Source organism: Cherax quadricarinatus, chromosome 73 (assembly GCF_038502225.1).
Source record: "Cherax quadricarinatus isolate ZL_2023a chromosome 73, ASM3850222v1, whole genome shotgun sequence".
NCBI classification, from domain to species: Eukaryota; Metazoa; Arthropoda; class Malacostraca; order Decapoda; family Parastacidae; genus Cherax; species Cherax quadricarinatus.
Window position 1 is genome coordinate 11,491,902 of NC_091364.1, and position 23,836 is coordinate 11,515,737.

General features: G+C 41.7%; 1 protein-coding gene across 12 annotated transcripts in view; it reads right to left on the reverse strand.

Moving 5' to 3' along the window:
- The window catches only part of ct (homeobox protein, cut), a 992,784-nt gene that overhangs the window by 461,534 nt on the left and 507,414 nt on the right, over positions 1-23,836 (reverse strand). For all 12 annotated transcript variants that reach the window (XM_070100612.1, XM_070100613.1, XM_070100616.1 and 9 more), the window contains exon 2: positions 2,776-3,108. In XM_070100612.1, the coding sequence (XP_069956713.1) occupies positions 2,776-3,108 (333 nt within the window). The remainder of the gene's footprint in view (positions 1-2,775; positions 3,109-23,836) is intronic.

Genomic DNA, 23,836 nt, shown 5'->3' on the forward strand with positions numbered 1-23,836 from the left:
TAAGCAGCATACATCTTTATGCCCCTCCGGTTGTATAACTTAATGTATCTCCTTTGCCACTGTAATAATTTATTATAACTAATTCGTTATGAGTCACTTGCCTAACATGGGCCATTTGGCCTATTGTTAGTGCTCCACTATTCCTATGTTCTTGTAACTCATTAGTTCGTTATAACTCGGTAGTGTGTTATAATCATCATTTCGTTATAGCTCATTAGTTCGGTGCGGTGATATTCCAGACACGCAGCCAATAAATGGTGGTTGATTTGCCAATTTCACGTTGCCTGGCCTCTCACTCTGCCGCCTCATCAATATTCCTCCATAACTATGTGTTTACATCAAACACTGCCACTTTGATGCTGCTATCGCAGTCTTCACATCAATTACACTACCTGTCTATAACGTAAGACAGTCTTGCCACCTAGGGATCACGACCCCACCTTGGCATTGTTGCAAGAAGTTGGTGGGGAGAACCTGGAGTTGGTAATATTGTTTTTGTTAATATAACAAAGATTTCTGTGTTTATGCAAATGTTTTTAGAGTTTTCTTTACCCTTCTGAGAGGTGTCTTGATGCCGGTGAAGGACTATTGATCCACTTAAGAATATTCTAAACCCTGGATCAAATCGATTACCTCCCATTCTTCTGGCATTGTATAACCCATAAGGTCTTAACGCTTCCCCATGATCATAATGGGAGGGAGAGAGAGAGAGAGAGAGAGAGAGAGAGAGAGACAGACAGACAGACAGACAGAGAGTGACAGAGAGACAGAGAGGGGAATGATTACAAGGCTCCAGATATTTGAAGAATTCGACAAAGCATAGAGGCACAAACATTTTTAAATAAAAAGCACAGGGTCACGAAGGGATTAATGAAACGTAAAACGCACACACGCAGATAAGACTGAGGATCTCAGGAACTGTTTCTTTAGTCTCAGAGTAGCAAAACTGAAATGAGCTCGATGAAGAGGTGAAGGCAAACTCCATACACAGTTTCAAGATTGGGCATTACAAAACCAAAGATAAAATGAACCGACAACACCGGTCAATTGAAAAATAAGAGTAGCAGTCACTACAAGAAATACTGTGTTAACACTGGAGTTTTAATGCAAAATATACAATAAATTTCTTACAGAAGCCTTAACACAGCGAGCAAGATCTCTCTTGCTGTAACTATAAATAGGTAATTACAAATAGTTAATTACCCACTCACGCGAACCTAGCGAGTTGTACGACAGAGTAACTGAGATAAAGTAGAACAGAGGGGAGGGTGATCTGTGTATTCCTGGACTGTTTTAAGTTAGTTGATATACTAGAAGATGCTGAACAAATTAGAAGAGTGAGCAGAGATGATGTGGAAGGTAGTATGAGGGATCAGTTTAAGATGGAAGAGAGAAAATGATCGTCAACGAGGATGCATATGGCCAGCTGAGAAAAGAGTGGTCTTAAAATTGTGGGACCACACACTTCTTGCTGTATACAAATTATGCCAGAAGATCCTTAGGTGCCTTTATAACAGTTAAGGGTTCCTGATCTAAAGAATTGGATCTACTCTCTCTTTCCTTTGATGGAATCTGCTTGCCTCTCATTTCCCAAGGCACTGTGTGTTCCCTACGGATTTACCACTCCCCCATTAAATACATACATAAATGTGCTAGAAGACATACTGTAAGAGCTTATGTAATCGCTTTTCACAAATAATGAAAACGTAGCGAGGAAAATATAACCAGGGAGAACAGGACAACAAAGCAGGACACATGACAAGGATGGTCAAATAGTGCCTACCGAAATTAAAGCCAACAATTGTAATGTTTTGAAAATAATAGATAGAGAAAGACGACCTGTGACGGAGTACAGACTCGTGGAACACAGGCTACGAGCTACAAGGACCTTGGGTTAGGTATAGTGCCGAGCATGTCACTAAAGTTTTTTTATGAGATACTGATCAGAATGAAGGGCGAGCGCTTTACATATTCTAAGACTACGAGGAGGTCCTCACACATGGTGGTTCACCGAAGACTGAGACAGAAATTCGAAGAACATGCAAGAATAAAATATCAAGTGTTCATTATTTCAGAGAATGTGTGTGAGAGAGAATATGGTAATAGTGAGGGAGGCAGTGTCATAGTGGACGAGGATGATAAGCAGGGCTCCCCAAGGATCAGTATCTGGACTCACTAATGTGAAGTCTACTGGAGTAATGCTACGTATCACTGTGGATGACGTTGAGCCCGTGAAGAGAAGTTGAACGATGGATGACAAGGAAAGATCGCAGACTTAAAACAGCTCAGTGGTTTGGCAAGTGTGTGTGTACTCACCTATTTGTGGTTGCAGGGGTCGATTCAATGCCTTGGCCCAGCCTTTCTGCCAATGGCTACTAGGTTCACTCCCTGCTCCAAGAGTCTTATCGTACTTTATCGCAAAGCTATGTATGGATCCTGCCTCCACTACTTCACTCTCCAGATTGTTTCACTTCCTGATAAATCTAAGGCTGAAGAAATTCTTCCTAACATCTCTTATGACTCGTCTGAGTTAACTTTCAGTTTTGTGTGTGTAATAGTAGTAGTAACAAGTTGTCAAAGGCACTTATCGACAGACATTTGGCCTGTTGTATGGTCTGTGTTCGTGTGTATTCACCTAGTTGTTATTACCGCGGTTGAGTCTCGGCACCTGGCCTAGCCGTGTGTGTGTGTGTGTGTGTGTGTGTGTGTGTGTGTGTGTGTGTGTGTGTGTGTGATCAAAAGTCTCCATATGCTAAACAACTATCAAGGACATACCTCTTTTTCTTTTGATTGTATTATCTCCTCAATAGGCGTGTTCCTGCCAGTTCTCTCTGGTCTATCAGAGACCTCTGAGGAATCCACCAGGTCACTGCCAGCCTCCGTGGTAGTGGTGGTGGTTGTGGTGGTGGAGGAGGAGGTGGAGGTGGCGGTACTACTACTGTTGTTGTTGTTGTTGTTGTTGTTGATGGTGTTGTTGGAGTTGGTGCTGTTGATGTTGTTGTTGTTATTGTTGTTGTTGTTGTTGCTCTCCTTGAAGGCCTTCTGACACTTGACGGTCTCCAGCTGCTCCTTGAGGGTGTGGACCTCGTTCTCCGCCAGCGTCGCTCTCTGCGAGAACGGGAGACGCCCCAGTTAGTAACATTGCAAACACCTGGACCCATTGAAATAGTTTTTGGTACATGCAGGAAAACTGTCAAGATGGAACCAAGGTAGCATTGTACCCTAGGAATGAAACCTCATGGGAGAAACTACGATTTTTATAAAGGCTGAATTAGTCATCCGTAAGGTTGCTTAACCCAGGTGGGTTAACCGATGGGGTAACCCAACAAATCAAGTAGTATGACTCGCTGTGTTATATCATTAAATTTTATATATATATATATATATATATATATATATATATATATATATATATATATATATATATATATATATAGATATATATATCTGCGTGATATACATTTAAGCACTAATTCTGCTTATATGTGTATATATATATATATATATATATATATATATATATATATATATATATATATATATATATATATATATATATATATATATATATATATATATATATATATATATTATATAATTTATTTATTTCTGCCTTAGTTTCATATCAAAGTTTATACAAGACCTTGTAGGAATTATACACTACTAAACTATGTCAGAGCACTGAATATTGAGACCTTAAAATGTATTTGGGGCTTTAGTGAATATGTGTGTATATATATATATATATATATATATATATATATATATATATATATATATATATATATATATATTATATAATATATATATATATATATATATATATATATATATATATAATATTATATAATATAATATAATTTCATCACCGTTTGAGTATTTGTCATTTTCTGTACACGATGCAGGAAGGAATGGGGGTCTCTAGCACATTACCTCCTTCAATGAGGCAAGGTTAGATTAGGAAAGGTCAGACTGACTCTCCCCTACCTACCTAAAGTTATAATATATGGCCATATTATAATAATTATTAATTAGTACTTATTATAATCATAGGTAAGTGTTAAACTTATAAATGTCACTGCCCAATGAAAGTTCACGTTGAACATAAGAATTATGTTACATGTATGTTTGATGGGCTTGGGTAATGTAGCTGGTGTTGTTTATAAGCTTGCGAGCTGTTTACAAATTGACGTTGAGAATCACGTAGGTAAAGTAACTTAATATTATGACAATGTGTTGGTCAATGCTATCATGTTGACGAACAACTGGGACCAGACTTCCTCCTGGAGCATCCACACTACTACGACTACGACTACTACTACTACTACTACTACTACTACTACTACTACTACTACTGCTGCTGCTGCTGCTGCTGCTACTCGTATACCAGTGGCATTCAATTCCGGGATGATGAATTAGACATGTGCACCATCTGGATATCTTTGCCCAGATCATCTACTACTACTATTACTATTATTACTACTACTACTACTACTACTACTACTACTACTACTACTACTACTACTACTACTACTACTACTACTACTACTACTACCACCACCACCACCACCACCAATGCCGTCGCCAGTACTGCTGCTGCTAATAGACTTCAGTAAGACAATGAGAATATCGTCAAGAATGCCAGCAAGGGTTCATCAGTTACGGGAGCTTCAAAAGATTCCTTCAGGCACAGTTGGAATTACTATCACTTGGGAATTGCCATTTCTCAGGATAGGCTAGTGTGGGATTGGGAGGGAGGAAGAGGAAGGGAAATAGGGTACTCTTGATGAAGTTGAAGATTGAGACACTTATGCAGCATATGGGAATCTTTATTCAGGAAACGTTTCGCCACACAGTGGCTTCATCAGTCCAATACAAAGAGGAAGGCGTAAGGAGAGGAGGAGAATGAGGTAATCAGTCCCTCAACCTGGAGTCGATGTGTTCAGTCCATCAATCTTGATGGACTGAACACATCGACTCCAGGTTGAGGGACTGATTACCTCATTCTCCTCCTCTCCTTACGCCTTCCTCTTTGTATTGGACTGATGAAGCCACTGTGTGGCGAAACGTTTCCTGAATAAAGATTCCCATATGCTGCATAAGTGTCTCAATCTTCAACTTGTCGGTTTTTCAAACCATTCATCACACTAGGGTACTCTTAATGGTCCCCCACCATTAACTCATAAAAAGGTCTATATCATTAATGGTATACAGTACTGACAGGATGGTGACTAAGGTCCGCGGGATTATCCACAAGACGATACAAGGCTATGGAAAAATCAGCATTTGTCTATAACGCTCTCTCTTTCTAATTAAAACTCAGGATCTTATCATCAGAAAATTTCACTTTTGGAAAGACAACGATCAAATGAATAATGGTGAATGTTTTTTTTTTCGATTTTTTTTGAAGGGAGGTGGGTACTACATCGATGGGACACGGTAGGCGTGTTAAAGAAAATTAGAGGCCAAAATTGACATATTTTTTTTTACACATCAATTTTACAGACCAAGAGTCGTTATCCTACCTTAGCTCATTTCAAAGCCCAGCCCTATCTATAGTATATTACCACCACCCAGGATGCCACCCTCACCTACTTATTGCTAGGTGAACAGAGGCAAGGAAACATGCCCAACGTTTTCATCTGTACCGGGGCACGAACCACGGGCACTCAGTGTGAGAGCTGAGTGCACACTGGCAAATTTAAATAAAACCCACTTTCGAAAATAAAATAAAGATATCTCTATATTACTGCTTCCAACTGAGCCTTATGAAGGTCTCACTGTGAGGCCAAACTATTCCAACTGAGCCTTATGAAGGTCTCACTGTGAGGCCAAACTATACAAATATCTTGACATTTTAGTTTCCTTTTTATAGTGGATTTCATTAAGGTATAAATCCAACTTTAAAAATACTTTAGGCGAATAATGGAGTGAGAATGGTTGTGTGTAAGACTTAGCACGAGCCACTCGACCTGTAGAAATAAACACAAATACAGTATAATGCGATCCTATATTAACTACGTTTTGCCCACGCAGTAGGTGGGTAAAGAGTACATGAGTATGTACAGGGTATTTTATGGCATTTTGTACCATTTATCTCCAGCCAGTAGGCCTACTGCAGCGATCCTCTAGTTTTGTAACCTTATATGTGTATTCATGTTAGGCCTACGAGGAGAGTGGACTTGAATCAGCAGTAATTACAAAAAACACAGATTAGATTTTACCACCCTGTATCCATACTGTAGACGGTAGTGCAAGACCATATGGATACACAAAAGGCCTAAGAACTAGCCCCCAAAAGGGTTAACAGGAGTATACCAATAAAGACAGACATGTTGGAAATGGTATAAAATACCGACGAGTTGAGGATTAAGACACATATGCAACAGTTTCTCCTACACTGTAGGCTGCTTCACTACTGCTTCTCCCTATGTATTTGACTGAAGAAGCCTACTGTGTAGGCGAAACGTTTCATCATTAAAGATACCTAACTGTTGCACATGTCTTAATCCTCAATAAACGCAGACGTGTGTTAGAAACTTTTCTGAAGTGAGAGTGTGAGGTGGGTTTCCCCATCATGAGAGTTGTGTGCCATCACCACCTCGACCTCATCAAACTGCCACGGGATTTCCAAAACTTCAACGGGATGCCGGCAGATTACACAAAACTCGACGTCATATCGAAAACTATTAATTACCTCCCCTCATCTTGCTTTCTTGTTAATCATAACCAAGAACATTTCCATCTCCGGGAAATGTTCGTGGCCAAGATTCACACAAGAGTTCTGTCACATTTGGGAAATATAATTAGGACATTTAGCAGTGCTCTCCATCACACTTCTATGCTTGGTGTTATCTAGATGTTCATCTATAACATCCTTTGTGCTCCCAAACAATTCGACAGATGCCTGCTCCTAACTAATGTTGTACCCCTGTTCTTATTACCAGTACTACTGCTATTAATCCTACTGCTATTGCTTTAAATGTTATACCAACTATTACTACACCCTTTAATGCAACAACTACTACTACTATTTAGCCCATAATTTTAGCGAAAGAATGACTAAGTTTGCTTGTGTGTCATTGCAATATACCGAGTCTCATTACGCGGGTGTATCATAGATAGGATCAGATGAGTCAAGCATATGCATGTTTGTTGATTCAGTCTTTTAAGCTCTTCTGTACTATCAGCGTGGGAGCAGCTATGTGAACACTTCAGCCAGGTTCACTATTCAATCTCTTCTCTTACCTCTCTTCAGTAAGTAGCATTCAACTCCCATTAAGTAAATAAACAAGTTTCACTCAATAAGAGCTTAGCAGGTTGATAAAACTCTCATTGAGCGAAACGTTATTTAAATAAAGGTTTGATGTGTTTACGTGTGTGATCCACAATGTTTGAGCTTACTGTCAGTCGTTCAAACTCGCGGAAACACCAAAACTAGCGACTTTTAACACATGTTTCACCTGGAATTGAGAAGGTCTGCCATTTGTATGTGTTGGTGGGTTTCTCACTCATCTGCACTTGTTCTCTTCACTTGCTATTATCCAGTGTAGTAAGCTCTTATAAAACTCTTCTATACATCACGATTTTTTTTTGTAAATGCGATTGAAAAAAAATACATCCAGAATTGAACAGCAGGTGGTGACGGATGTCACATTGAGTGCTATTAAATTTTGGACGCAGTCCTTCAACAGCATTTTCAAAACGAAATCACAGCATGTAGAAAACCTTTATAAGAGAGGTGAGGTTCCGTGTGCTCCTCGAGGGAGACGCGAGACGGTGCTTAATTAACATCAGGCTGGGCAGCGGCTACAGCTACACCTGTACGAGGCTTGGTAACGACTGTCCCCAGTACCTGCTGAAAGAGCTCACCTGTACACCGTCATTTTTTCCCACTTTACCTGACTATCTCTCATATCTCAGCTCATTGTAGCGTCACGAGTGATAATCGTTCAGATCTGAACGTTTCCTGTCGTTCGTTCGCCGGCCTCGTTGCCAGATTATCGCGGCCGGTTTCTAATTTACATACTTAATGTATGTTTCACTGTTTTTTTTTTTTTTGTAACTCATGCTGTGTTGTACCAGAGTAATGATAAAGGAGATGTAATTTGTAATGTGACAGGAAGCGTTTGGAACCTGACGTTGGGGACCAGGTGAAGAAACTAATGGTATTACACTGACATAATGACACGACAATGACGTGACACTGACATAACAGTGACATGACACTGCCATGACACTTGACATGACATTAACATGACATTGACAGCCCTGAGCAGCCAGGGTAGAAAATCCCTCGAAATCGGCGGCATGTATTACTGTGGCATCACGGCGCCCCCCCGACCGTCTTCAACTACCATACAGCAGTGTAGGAGCACATTGCGGATGTATTCATTTCTTGCTTTAAAAAAAAAATAATTCAAACCTTGCCAACATACTTCAAGTCGACACTATTACCAGGGGGAAACGTGAAGGACTCTCCATCCAAGGCATTGGAACATACTGTACATTACCTTTCCCAGGATCGAACCTAAATAAACCTTCCCCTCCAATCTTCAGGTATTATATGACGGATTTAGCGCTTCCCTTGAATGTAAGAATACGTGCCAAGACGAATTGCGTTTTACATGTATTATATATGTCGTGCCGAATAGGTAAAACTTGCGATTTTTGGCTTAAATAGCAACGCTCTTCTTGCCGAATAATGCAAGCGAAAATTTGTGTATGCAGTAGGTTCGCAAAAATCATTCTGAACCTAACGAAAAAATATATTTCATTGTGTTTGTTTATTATTAAATTATTGTAAACTTATCTAAAATATATTAGTTAGATTAGGCTAAATTATTAATTTTTACATTAACATAAATGAAAAGAATGTATCTTTAAACGTGTAAGAGAGAATTTTAGAAAGGACTTAATTTTAAACGAGTTCTTGCTAAATGACCAATTTTACCTATTTGGCGCGACATTTTATATATATATATATATATATATATATATATATATATATGTAAAATCCATCTCTCTCTCTCTCTCTCTCTCTCTCTCTCTCTCTCTCTCTCTCTCTCTCTCTCTCTCTCTCTCTCTCTCTCTCTCTCTCTCTCTCTCTCTCTCTCTCCTGAGCTCTTCATCACAGCTGTGACGTGACAGGATTCAGGCCAGAGTTCTGATTCTTACTCACAACCTGACTGACAGCAACAGCCGCCGCCAGCCAACAGGTTGTTGAGGGCCACGGGGATGGAAGGGGAAGGAGGGTAGTAAGATGGAAGGGGGAAAGAAGAGAGGATGGGGAGGAAAGATATCAAGAAAGACATAAAAAAAGCTATAAAAACAGTGAATAGAGAGCAGACTGAGAGTTAAGGGAAGAAGACCGTAAGTTGAATGAGGATAGGTGGAAGAAGATAGGAATGTTAGGGATAGAGAAAGGTAGTACAAATGCAGAAGGTAAAAAGGATAGATTTAGCCACCAGAATATAAATATATCTTGTGGACGGTAGTGGCTAGTTTATTGTGCACATCATAATCACACTGTGGATAGTAGTGGCTAGGTGGCTAGATCATTATGTATCCCATATTCATCCTGTGAACGGTAGTACGAAAATATGTATAGAATACCTGGAGTATACCTAGAGACGGTTTCAGGGATCAACGACCCCCCCCTCCCGCTCGGTCCGTTACCAGGCCTCGTGGTGGATCAGGACCTGATCAACCAGAGGCTGTTACTGCTGGCCGCACGTAAACTGACGTACGAGCCACAGCCCGGCTGATCAGGTACTGACTTTAGGTGCCTGTCCAGCGCCTTCTTGAAGACAGGGGTCTATTGGTAATCCCCCCTTATGTATGCTGGGAAGCAGTTGAACAGTCTTGGGCCCCTGACACTTATTGTGTTGTCTCTTAGCGTATTTGTAGCGTCCCTGCTTTTCATGAGGGGAATGTTGCATCTCTTGCCGAGTCTTTTGCTTTCGTAGGTAATGATTTTCGTGTGCATATTTGGCACTAATCCCTCTAGGATTTCCCAAGTGTATATTATCATGTATCTTTCTCGTCTTCATTCGACGAAATACAAATCAAGGGATTTCAACCGTTCCCAGTAATTTAGGTGCTTTATCGTACTTGTGTGTGCCGCGAATGTTCTCTGTACATTCTTCAGGTAAGAAGATAAAAAGAATAAAAGCTGGGGAGTATACATGGAAGGTCTTCAAAGACTTTTTGGTCTATATCGAAACTATCTCTTGAGAAGGGCTATATTTTGGCTAGCCTCCACTTGTGTCATGACAGACGATGTGAGGATAATTTAGCGGGAGACGCTCTCCCCATCCTGCTTGCCTTCTTGAAAGACTGGGCAGAGCGCATTTCTGTAGTATGGGTTTGTAGAGTTTTCATGTGCAGCCCGGCCCTGGGCCATGCTCGTCTGGTGCTTGAGTAGTTGTTTAATACAGGAGGAAATAGTTGGTACTACTACTACCACCATTACTACTGACATATCATTGTTACTACTTCCACGACGACGACGACCACAACCACCACTACCACTACTACTACCATCACCACCACCGCCTGTGAATAAGACTTTGCAGAAATCTAGATAACTTCATATGAGAAACGTTTCGCCTATTATGCGGACGAAACATGTCTCGAGGATAATCATATTTGCACAGTTAGTTTATCAGCTTCTAGGTATTATATACCTTTGATCTCTTGGTAGTACTACTATTACTAACATCTCCACAGTTACCACCTTCACTACCACTACAACTATTAGACTACCACTGCTGCTATGTCCAGTGTATACCAGTATAGTTACACTGACCACAGAGGTATGGTCTGAGACCGGGCCTCCGCGTCCGGCAGCAAACAAGACCTAGGTCTTGTTTGTACGACTGCTTTTTTTTTTTTTTACACTTTCAACCTCAGAGGGTTACGTGTTCCAGTATTCTGTGGATCTTCACACACAAAAAGTAATTCCTTACCCCCTCCCCCACCTGTTGCTTCGCTCACCCACCCTCCTCTAGCTGACCCACCTGCCTGAGGCGACCCACCTGTGCCCACTTCCTCCACCTCCTCCTCGACGTTATTTACATTCCGGTTTCAGTAGATCAATCAGATTCGTCTGAGGACAGCGTTTATGGTAATGCTGGTTAATGGAATTGTCAGATGTTGTAACCATCAAAACTGTTTTTTTTAAGGGAAGATATAATGGAAAATACTAAACATGTGTTTATGGATGAAGCGTAAAGATGTTTGGCTAGGTAGGAATGTTGAGGTGTTACTTACGTGATGTTGACAAACTCAGAGAGAGAGAGAGAGAGAGCTGAAGTAGGTAACAGGTCTTACCTTGTAAATAAAGTTAGGATGCCTTAACCTAACCTTGTAAAACTCTGCATAAGAGAGAATAAAGATGAGGATGGGTGTAAAAAGATTAATTAGTCTGGAATTAATAAATAAATTCGGTAAATTAGTAAATAGTTTAGTGAAGATAGACGTGACATACCTGTGATTATTAAAGCCCGGCCTGAGGCCTGGTCAGCCAGACTGTTGGTGATAGCGGCCCGCAGGCCCACACAGCCATCACAACCCAGCTGATCCAGTACTTGCAGCAACAAGAAGGAATTACAACATGTTATTGTCTATCATATTACCATCACCGCTACCACCACCACTAGCACCCTTCTCCCTCACCCCCGCTCATAACATTTAAAGAGTAAAAGTAGGTGCCCGGGGGGTCAAAACCAGTGACAGTGAACTTATGTATACCTCAGAGAGTAAAGGAACTTCCATTGTTTCTTTCCCTACCAACTACTCCTTCAGTGAATGTGATAATGGTAAACAATACCGATTAGAGTTTACTACAAACTCTAATCACACAGTAGAACGGAAAAGTAATATTCAAGACAAGAGATGCCAAGCCATTGATCCTTTTTAAATCACTTCTCCTCTCTAGGCTGGAATACTGCTGTACATTAACATCTCCATTCAGAGAAATTGCAAATCTAGAGAATGTACAGAGAACCTTTACTGCACATATAAGTTCCATCAAACACGTTAACTACTGGGAACGCTTGGAAGCACTTGACTTGTACCCACTGGAGCGCAGGCGAGAGATACATCATAATCTACACCTGTAAGATCCTGGAGGGACTGGTCCCTAATCTGCATACAGAAATCACTCCCTACTAAAGTAAATGTTGCAGGCGATGCAACATATCCCCAGTGAAAAGTAAGGGTGCCATTAGTACACTAAGAGAAAACTAAGTGTCCGGGGCCTAAAACTGTTCAACAGCCTCCCACCAGCCATGAGGAGAATTACCAATAGATCCCTGGTTGTCTTCAAGAGGGAGCTGGACAGATACCTAAAGTCAGTACCGGATCAGCTGGGCTGTGTTTCGTACGTTGGACTACGTACGGTCAGCAGTAACAGCCTCGTTGATCAGGCCCTGATCCACCAGGAAGCCTGGTCATGGACCGGGCCGCGGGGGCGTTGATCCCCGGAATACCCTGCAGGTAGACTCCAGGTAGGTAGACTATGGAGCAGAACTCTTCTTCAGGCTGAGGGACTGATCAACTCAAAATTACGTCTTCGATGGTACTGGACTGATTACATCGTCTTTACATTTTTACTGTTATGTTGTCTTCTCTGTATTCGACTGAAGAAGTCTGCTATGTAGGTATAACATTTCGGAATAAAGATACCTAACTGTTGCACGTGTGTCTTGCTTATCCGCTCCTTCACCTAGTTACTTGGGGAGTTACCTAGTTCATGGGGAAGACGTTACCCGTGAACGTAAGAGACTTGGCAGACGGTGTAAAATACCCTCAATAAAAAGCAGGGATGCAGCGAGTTCATACAAATGGAAAACTTAATAAGTGTGAAGGGACCAAGACTTTTTATCATCTTCCCTTCATACATAAGGGAGATTATTAACCTATCCCTAGCTGTCTTGAAGAAGGAATTAGACAAGTTTCTCTAGTCAGACCCTGATCAGCCAGGCTGTGGTGCTTATGTTGGACTTCGTGTGGCTAGTACCAACAGCCTGATGCATCAGGTCATCCACCGTCAGGCCTGGTTTGAGACAATGTCGTGGGGGCGTTAACCCTCGGAACACACTCCAGGTAACGTGCTTTGTCTCTCGTGACATTCCTCTCATGCTGTACTCCGTTTCTGGTTTTCTTAATCAGTTCACCGATACTCTGAATATTACTTCAGGAAAAGCATGCTGGAAGACTAGTGCTGTAACTCGGGATTCATTCGAATTCACAATGTTATTTTCAGTAAGGAAAGAAGAGCACGACACTTGGTCTACAAGACCAGGACGAGGGTGAGTCAGAACTCTACCTGGGGAGACAATGCGAGCGATGGCAGGTGATTTCCATAAATGAGTGCTCGACCTGCTTGTCCCTGACACCTCAATGTGGGAATTCGTCTTAGTTACTGTCCTTATAGCGGCCTTTAAGAAGAGTTACCCCTCGCCTCCACAGCTCTTCTTCTACCTTCTTTATGTACACTTTACTTCTTATCCTCTCTTACTCCTCACCTGTGCCTCACCTCTTCACGTTTCTCATTATCATCTCGCACCCTTCTCTCATAATTTTTCTCCACATTTTTCTTATCACTACCTCACCATTCTCTACACTCCAGTCTGTCTACAGGTTTTCCGCACCCCATCCTTCTCCTCACCACCACCCACCTCACCACCTCATTTCCTCACCACCTCACCTCATCCTCCTCACCACGTCAACAAATGGATTGCGCGCCAATCTCCAGGATGGAGAAGTGATCTTACTGATGAAACTCATCCAGCCATGAGAACTCTCTGTTATTGTAGGAATGTTGTTGTTCTTACACACACAAGCTCATGGAGCAGGGTTAGAGTGGACCTAATAACGACCAGCGAAGAGGCGGGGCCAGGAGATGTGACCCGACCCTGCAACTACAAATAGGTGAGTACACATACACAGAAAGGGGGCAAACACTATACACAGTTTAAAAAAGGGTCATCAGGGCCTTAAAGCCATAAATCAATAAAGCCTGTTGATCACAGTTGAGACAAGCCCAGGAGCAATGACTCAACCCCCTTTTATACACATCTAGGTGAGTAACTGGGTGGGTAAACACACACGTACTGAAACAACATGAGTGAGAAATAACTCGCTATTCATAAACCCCAGACAGTGAACGACTGTAAGTGAATAATCAAAAGACTGAACAAAGACTCGAACCGTGGTCCAGGCACACAACAGGGCCATACATTATTCATTTGGAACTGACGATGAGTGACAGTATTAGAAAACGGTACCTGGTAATGTAAAAAATATAGCATTGTAATCATCAGCAACAGCAGTAGAACAGTAGTCACAAAGCAGCATCACCAACACCATCACCACCAGTAGTAGCTGCAGCAGCATCAGCAGCGTCCGTAGCAGCACCACCACTTGATGGAGCGCTAGCTTCAGCACCATCACCATCTTTAGCAACATCATCACCACCTTTAGCAACATCATCACCACCTTAGCAACAGCCTCACCACCTTCAGCAACAGCATCACCACCTTCAGCAACAGCATCACCACTCTCACCACCACCACGTCATGGTTGTGTCACCAGTGTAACAACACACCAGACGGAAGCGGTCAACAGTCTGCTCATCCAGTCACTTGAACCGCTTAAATCTATGCTAGGAAAGGTGAGGGATTAGGGCAGAGAGCGGGAGGGACTTGAGGAGGGAGAGGGAGGGAGAGAAAGTAGGGGAGGCTACACAACACACTAACATTCCCTCACTATCACCTCTTCATAAAAATTTTATTTCTCTTTTACATGGTATAGACTAAGAGATGGCAATTCCCAAGTGATAGTAACTCCAGTTCTGTTGGAAGGAAATCTTTGAAGCTCCCGTGACTGACGAACCCTTACTTGAATACTTCACCATATCCTTATCGTCCTACTGAAGTCTCCCAGCTCAGGCTGATATTCCAACACCTTGTATGAGTCCCATCCTGCGTGTTGGAGTTTGATAGGACAACATAGCAAGATTTTGTTCCCACTGTATAAGGATAGAATAGGGTAGCAGCAAACTGCAGATGTATCCAATTTTAACAAAACTGTCACCACCTCCTAAACTAGCAGTACCTACTCATAATACACTAAAGTCTCCCACACTGTGTACAACCCTGTACTGAATGGTCCATATCAGCAATATATCAGGATAAAATATTCTCAATTTTATCTGCTTATAATCACTGGAGTTACGGTTTTTCGAGTTATATTGCAACTCATCTTCAGATCCAAATTTCCTAATTTTTTTATGCAAGCTCAAATCCAGATGAAATCTACAGCCTCTCCGCTAACTGTAATGAACTGTTTCCCAGTGTCTGTGTAAACTACCTCCAGTCTAACTTTATTACCTAGCTAAAACCCACCTGCAGTCTTAGCAAAAACTATCTCCAGTCTTGCTTCTTCCAGAGCAAAAATCGCCCAGTCTAACCCCATGTTCCTGGACAAAATCTCTCTAGTCAAGGGTGCTTACACTCCAGTCAGACCAACACTTGACCAGCAGTCGAAACAGAAGTAGTCTTGACACCTCGGCTGTGTTTAGAAGGTTCAGGAACCAAAAGCCTTGACGGTGAGTGACAGCCGAGGCCCTTGACGAGAGAGGGGGGAGGGAGCAAGCAAGGCAATTTTGGGGGGTTATTTACTAAAATTCGCGGTGTTTGCTGCGTGTTGGGGACCTTTTTTTATTATATTCCGAGTTTCTTTTTTTTTCATGCTCGCTAACAGCTATGGTCGTATCCACACACACACACACACCGTTGGCGTAAACAAGTTTAGGTAGGTACGTGAAATACGTTCAGATAAGCACGTGAAATGGATTCAGTTACAGACACAACAGAAGCAGCCTCCCTCTTCCCCCAATTAGGACGAAGTAGGAAAGGGAGGCACAAATTGCGGGACGAACTCGAGGTCTGGCTTTTAGGAGAGTTTCATCGCAATTGGTGATACTAGGCTGTAATTGTCTGTAATGGATAATTTTCGGCCGATTCTCACTGTTAGTCGACACAAATGGTTGTGAAAATTAGCACCGAGAGAGCATAGGAGGTAATAGTCGTAATGGGAAGGGGAGACCTCGAAGGAAGGTATGGTAGTGGAGGATTTTATGTAATGGAATGTTATTGCTGACGTGGGTCTTGTGTGAGAGTCCTCCACACAGGACTGGTTCCAGGTTTTATTGATTTGACTGAGCTCTTCTTATGACCTACGACTCCACCAGGTCAGAAAATCTCATCATGGGAAAGATAGTAGGAGATGGTACGGTGACCCGAGAGAGATTGGACATGTAAAAAATATACGAATCCTGGGAGGGAGGGAGGGAAGGAGAGAGAGAGAGAGAGAGAGAGAGAGAGAGAGAGAGACAGACAGAGACAGAGAGCCTGGCAATAATGTAAACACAAGAGTTCATCAAAAATCCTGCAAATACCTTAATCATTGGGAACACTGATAGGTGAGCTCACGAAGAGACGGGACCAAGAGGTAGAGCTCAACCCACTTTCTCATACCCGCAGTCCTAAGTACATAATTACAAATAATTACATACATTGTATAACTTCAGCGGTAAACCACAGAAGAACACTTAGGGGCAGAAACAAAGCACCTCTTAGGTCATTATATGTGAAATGTGTGAGACCCATCATTGTGTACGTTCCTCCAGTATAGTCTTCCCTGCCTCCCCCTCCCCCTCCCATATGAAACATGTACAGAGAAAGCAAGATGTTCAGATGTTTGTAGCCAGACTAGTCCTAGGGCTGAGAGGGACTCACTGTGAGGAGAAATGATGACAATGAGGAACTCATAACCTTGGCAGAATGGAGTGGTCGGGGACCGGGCCGCTGGGGCTTGACCCCTGGAACACCTAGGTAGATTTGTAGATGAATGGTTCAGAGAACCGACATGTTGATAAATTAGACACATATGCAACTCTTGGGTATCTTTATTGAGGAAACGTTTCGCCACACAGTGGCTTCATCAGTCCATACGTAGGAGAAACTTGAAGAACAGGAGGAGAATGAGGTAATCAGTCCCTCAACCTTGAGTCGATGTGTTCAGTCCATCAATCTTGAATAGAATACGGCATATGAGCGGAGAAGCAGCTTATAAACCGTATGGCAGGAGAGGTGCAGCAGTCATAGGTGGTGTCACATTTGTTCAATGTGGAAGTAGGTCGTGCCCAAGAATTAGGCAAGCGAAGAATTCCTAAGTATTAAGATCACAAGAAGTTGCAGTGTCTGACAGGTTTGTAGATGAATGGTTCAGAGAACCGACATTCTATTCAAGATTGATGGACTGAACACATCGACTCAAGGTTGAGGGACTGATTACCTCATTCTCCTCCTGTTCTTCAAGTTTCTCCTACGTATGGACTGATGAAGCCACTGTGTGGCGAAACGTTTCCTAAATAAAGATACCCAAGAGTTGCACATGTGTCTAATTTATCACCTAGATAGATACCCTCTAGGTAGACACCCTCTACATAAGAACATAAGAAAGAAGGAACACTACAGCAGGCTTACTGACCCATGCAAAGCAGGTCCATATCAACACCCGGCTTAGATCAGTGAGCCACCAAGTTAGGTTACCTCCACTTAAGAAAGGAGCACGGCATCAGACCTAGTAGCACAAGCTAGTCAGGTCCATCTCACACCCACCCACACCCACTCATGTATTTATCTAACCTATTTTTAAAACAACGTTTTCGCTTCTATGACGGTACTCGGGAGTTTGTTCCACTCATCCACAACTCTATTACCAAACCAGTACTTTCCTATATCCTTCCTGAATCTGAATTTTTCCAACTTGAAACCATTGCTGCAAATCCTGTCTTGGATGGAAATTTTCAGCACGCTATTTACATCCCCTTTATTTATTCTTGTTTTCCATTTATACACCTCGATCATATCCCCCCTAATTCTACGCCTTTCTAGAGAATGCAGATTCATGGCCCTCAGTTTGTCCTCATAGGGAAGATTTCTGATACATGGGATCAACTTTGTCATCCTCCTCTACGTTTTCCAGTGCATTTGTATCCATTCTGTAATACGGTGACCAGAACTGTGCAGCATAATCTAATTTTTTTATTTATTCGTCGGTATTCTCCCGGCCCGGGTCTTTTCCAAGTAGTGGTGACCCGGCCTTGGCTCCCTATCTGGGGAGTGTCTCGAGACATATAATCTAAATGAGGCCTGACCAAGGATAGGTAGAGTTGACGAACAACCTGAAGACTTCTATTATTTATACTTCTTGATATGAGGCCAAGGATTCTGTTAGCTTTATTGCGAACATTAATGCACTGTTGTCTTGGTTTCAGGTTACTGCTAACCTTTTCGCAATCAGTAGTATTAAGATCTACATTTAGTTTATATGTGGCATGATTATTTTCCTGTTCAACATTTAGAACTTTGCATTTGTCTGTATTAAACTGCATCTGCCACTTCTCCGACCATTGCATCAGTCTATTCAAATCATCCTGGAGTGCTCTAATGTCCTCATTAAAATGAATTGGACGGCCTGTTTTGGTGTCATAACATCCTTCAGGTAGTACAGGAATGGTATACAATACCGACAAAAAGAACACTTGAGACATGCAACATCTGTGTATCTTTATTGTAGACGTTTCGCCATCCAGTGACTTTATGAGTGAATTGATAAAGCCATTGGATGGTGAAACGTCTACAATAAAGATACCCAGATGTTGCACGTGTGTCTCAGATTTCATCTTCTAGGTACACGTAGAAAATACAAAAATGAATGAGCGAGGATGAAATCGACTGTTCAAAATATGATGATGGACAAGAGTGTAGTAAATACTTAAATGATAAAGTGGAACATGAATGTGTTTCTTGAGTCTGTGTAAGGAAGACCGGAAAAAAAAAATTTGATGAGGTAGGATTAGGCTCAAAAGGCCATCATACCAGCATACAGGTCAAAGAAATTGAAGCGGGACAAGGAGCCATGACTCGACCCGCGCTACCCCCTTCCCCATCCCCCCCCCAAACACACACAAAGATACTAAAATTAATTTATAAACATTTAGAGCAGCATGCACAGAGACTGCACATAGAACACAAAGAACAATCACTTCACAGATTCCTTAATAGAGAGAGAGGCAACTTGTAAAGATGCTGCTAGTAGACTCGCCAACATAAGGCTGAGAACCCCTACCTGCAAGAATGGTCTTCTCACCCATAAAGGCAGTGTAGTTCTGCAACCATTCCATACTGTTCTGCAACCGCTTGAGATAATCACCACAATTATCATTCCGCGCTAATTGGCTGGTTGCATTCTTTATATCACTGTAAAAATCTTTCCCATTAACAGATTTCGCTATCCCAATTAGCGAACTTATAATAGGAAATTGGGCAAGTGAGCCTCCCGAGACATGAAATCAGCACACAGTACTGTACTCACCTAGTTGAGGTTGCAGGGGTCGAGTCCAAGCTCGTGTGTGTGTGTGTGTGTGTGCGTGTGTGTGCGTGTGTGTGTGTGTGCGTGTGTGTGTGCGTGTGCGTGTGTGTGTGTGTGTGTGTGTCATTATTGCACACGTGCGCGATATATATATATATATATATATATATATATATATATATATATATATATATATATATATATATATATATCCATGGGGAAGTGGAAAAGAATCTTTCCTCCGTAAGCCATGCATGTCGTATGAGGCTACTAAAATGCCGGGAGCAATGGGCTAGTAACCCCTTCTCCTGTAGACATTTACTAAAAAAGAGAAGAAGAAAAACTTTATAAAACTGGGATGCTTGAATGTGCGTGGATGTAGTGCGGATGACAAGAAACAGATGATTGCTGATGTTATGAATGAAAAGAAGTTGGATGTACTGGCCCTAAGCGAAACAAAGCTGAAGGGGGTAGGGGAGTTTCGGTGGGGGGAAATAAATGGGATTAAATCTGGAGTATCTGAGAGAGTTAGAGCAAAGGAAGGGGTAGCAGTAATGTTGAATGATCAGTTATGGAAGGAGAAAAGAGAATATGAATGTGTAAATGCAAGAATTATGTGGATTAAAGTAAAGGTTGGATGCGAGAAGTGGGTCATAATAAGCGTGTATGCACCTGGAGAAGAGAGGAATGCAGAGGAGAGAGAGAGATTTTGGGAGATGTTAAGTGAATGTATAGGAGCCTTTGAACCAAGTGAGAGAGTAATTGTGGTAGGGGACCTGAATGCTAAAGTAGGAGAAACTTTTAGAGAGGGTGTGGTAGGTAAGTTTGGGGTGCCAGGTGTAAATGATAATGGGAGCCCTTTGATTGAACTTTGTATAGAAAGGGGTTTAGTTATAGGTAATACATATTTTAAGAAAAATAGGATAAATAAGTATACAAGATATGATGTAGGGTGAAATGACAGTAGTTTGTTGGATTATGTATTGGTAGATAAAAGACTGTTGAATAGACTTCAGGATGTACATGTTTATAGAGGGGCCACAGATATGTCAGATCACTTTCTAGTTGTAGCTACACTGAGAGTAAAAGGTAGATGGGATACAAGGAAAATAGAAGCATCAGGGAAGAGAGAGGTGAAGGTTTATAAACTAAAAGGAGGCAGTTAGGGAAAGATATAAACAGCTATTGGAGGATAGATGGGCTACATGAGAGCATAGGCAATGAGGTCGAAGAGGTATGGGGTAGGTTTAAAAATGTAGTGTTAGAGTGTTCAGCAGAAGTTTATGGTTACAGGAAAGTGGGTGCGGGAGGGAAGAGGAACGATTGGTGGAATGATGATGTAAAGAGAGTAGTAAGGGAGAAAAAGTTAGCATATGAGAAGTTTTTACGAAGTAGAAGTGATGCAAGGAGGGAAGAGTATATGGAGAAAAAGAGAGAGGTTAAGAGAGTGGTGAAGCAATGTAAAAAGAGAGCAAATGAGAGAGTGGGTGAGATGTTATCAACAAATTTTGTTGAAAATAAGAAAAAGTTTTGGAGTGAGATTAACTAGTTAAGGAAGCCTAGAGAACAAATGGATTTGTCAGTTAAAAATAGGAGAGGAGAGTTATTAAATGGAGAGTTAGAGGTATTGGGAAGATGGAGGGAATATTTTGAGGAATTGTTAAATGTTGATGAAGATAGGGAAGCTGTGATTTCGTGTATAGGGCAAGGAGGAATAACATCTTGTAGGAGTGAGGAAGAGCCAGTTGTGAGTGTGGGGGAAGTTCGTGAGGCAGTAGGTAAAATGAAAAGGGGTAAGGCAGCCGGGATTGATGGGATAAAGATAGAAATGTTAAAAGCAGGTGGGGATATAGTTTTGGAGTGGTTGGTGCAATTATTTAATAAATGTATGGAAGAGGGTAAGGTACCTAGGGATTGGCAGAGAGCATGCATAGTTCCTTTGTATAAAGGCAAAGGGGACAAAAGAGAGTGCAAAAATTATAGGGGGATAAGTCTGTTGAGTATACCTGGTAAAGTGTATGGTAGAGTTATTATTGAAAGAATTAAGAGTAAGACGGAGAATAGGATAGCAGATGAACAAGGAGGCTTTAGGAAAGGTAGGGGGTGTGTGGACCAGGTGTTTACAGTGAAACATATAAGTGAGCAGTATTTAGATAAGGCTAAAGAGGTCTTCGTGGCATTTATGGATTTGGAAAAGGCATATGACAGGGTGGATAGGGGGGCAATGTGGCAGATGTTGCAGGTGTATGGTGTAGGAGGTAGGTTACTGAAAGCAGTGAAGAGTTTTTACGAGGATAGTGAGGCTCAAGTTAGAGTATGTAGGAAAGAGGGAAATTATTTCCTAGTAAAAGTAGGCCTTAGACAAGGATGTGTGATGTCACCGTGGTTGTTTAATATATTTATAGATGGGGTTGTAAGTGAAGTAAATGCGAGGGTCTTGGCAAGAGGCGTGGAGCTAAAAGATAAAGAATCACACATAAAGTGGGAGTTGTCACAGTTGCTCTTTGCTGATGACACTGTGCTCTTGGGAGATTCTGAAGAGAAGTTGCAGAGATTGGTGGATGAATTTGGTAGGGTGTGCAAAAGAAGAAAATTAAAAGTGAATACAGGAAAGAGTAAGGTTATGAGGATAACAAAAAGATTAGGTGATGAAAGATTGGATATCAGATTGGAGGGAGAGAGTATGGAGGAGGTGAATGTATTCAGATATTTGGGAGTGGACGTGTCAGCGGATGGGTCTATGAAAGATAAGGTGAATCATAGAATTGATGAGGGGAAAAGGGTGAGTGATGCACTTAGGAGTCTGTGGAGACAAAGAACTTTGTCCTTGGAGGCAAAGAGGGGAATGTATGAGAGTATAGTTTTACCAACGCTCTTATATGGGTGTGAAGCATGGGTGATGAATGTTGCAGCGAGGAGAAGGCTGGAGGCAGTGGAGATGTCATGTCTGAGGGCAATGTGTGGTGTGAATATAATGCAGAGAATTCGTAGTTTGGAAGTTAGGAGGTGCGGGATTACCAAAACTGTTGTCCAGAGGGCTGAGGAAGGGTTGTTGAGGTGGTTCGGACATGTAGAGAAAATGGAGCGAAACAGAATGACTTCAAGAGTGTATCCGTCTGTAGTGGAAGGAAGGCGGGGTAGGGGTCGGCCTAGGAAAGGTTGAAGGGAGGGGGTAAAGGAGGTTTTGTGTGCGAGGGGCTTGGACTTCCAGCAGGCATACGTGAGCGTGTTTGATAGGAGAGAATGGAGACAAATGGTTTTTAATACTTGATGTGCTGTTGGAGTGTGAGCAAAGTAACATTTATGAAGGGGTTCAGGGAAACCGGCAGGCCGGACTTGAGTCCTGGAGATGGGAAGTACAGTGCCTGCACTCTGAAGGAGGGGTGTTAATGTTGCAGTTTAAAAACTGTAGTGTAAAGCACCCTTCTGGCAAGACAGTGATGGAGTGAATGATGGTGAAAGTTTTTCTTTTTCGGGCCACCCTGCCTTGGTGGGAATCGGCCAGTGTGATAATAATAATAATATATATATATATATATATATATATATATATATATATATATATATATATATATATATATATATATATATATATATATATATATTATAATATAACGATCTCAGCACAATTTTGCATTTCGTAGCACATGTCTAGGGTGCTAGCATCTTTAAATTCACAGAGAAAAACTTTTCTTCCTGAGGGGACAAAACTCACCTCAGTTCTTTTCCATTCTCATATATGACACCGAGAAAGAGAAGAGTCCTAGCACTGCATCATCCTTACCAGACGATATTGGACTTTGTATGCGAGGAGTTACATTCATCGGGAAAACTGCTTCACTTTGGTAAAAAAAAATGAAACAGAATCAGTAACACAGAGTGCACACTGCAATCAAATCACGTGATAGAGTGGACTAGAACTGCGATGGACTTGGGGGGATCCATGTTGGAAAATCTTATGTTCCAGGAACACAATAGGATTTCTATCACACCTGCTAGGAAAATGATAGCCTGGATCACAAGCACCTGTGATAAAAGAGGTGCCAATCCAATGATGATACCTTTACAAAACTCTTGTACTAGTTACTGGAGTACTGTTGTACACCAGCGCACCAGTTATGGGAGGCAGTGTTGCAGATCTGGAGAATGTACATTCATCATTCACTTCCTGTATCAGTTCAAAAACCTGAATTGTTATTCCATTATTCTGAAATCCCTCAAACTGTTTTCCCTGGAGTGCAGGCAAGAATTATGTATTATAATTTACACCTCAAAAATGTTGTTGTTATTAGTTACAAGTCTGTGCACTTAGATCACTCCATTACAAGAATGGAAGGTATGGTAGACAGGGACAGTGAGAGCTCACTCTAAATAGCGTCGTGCCGAT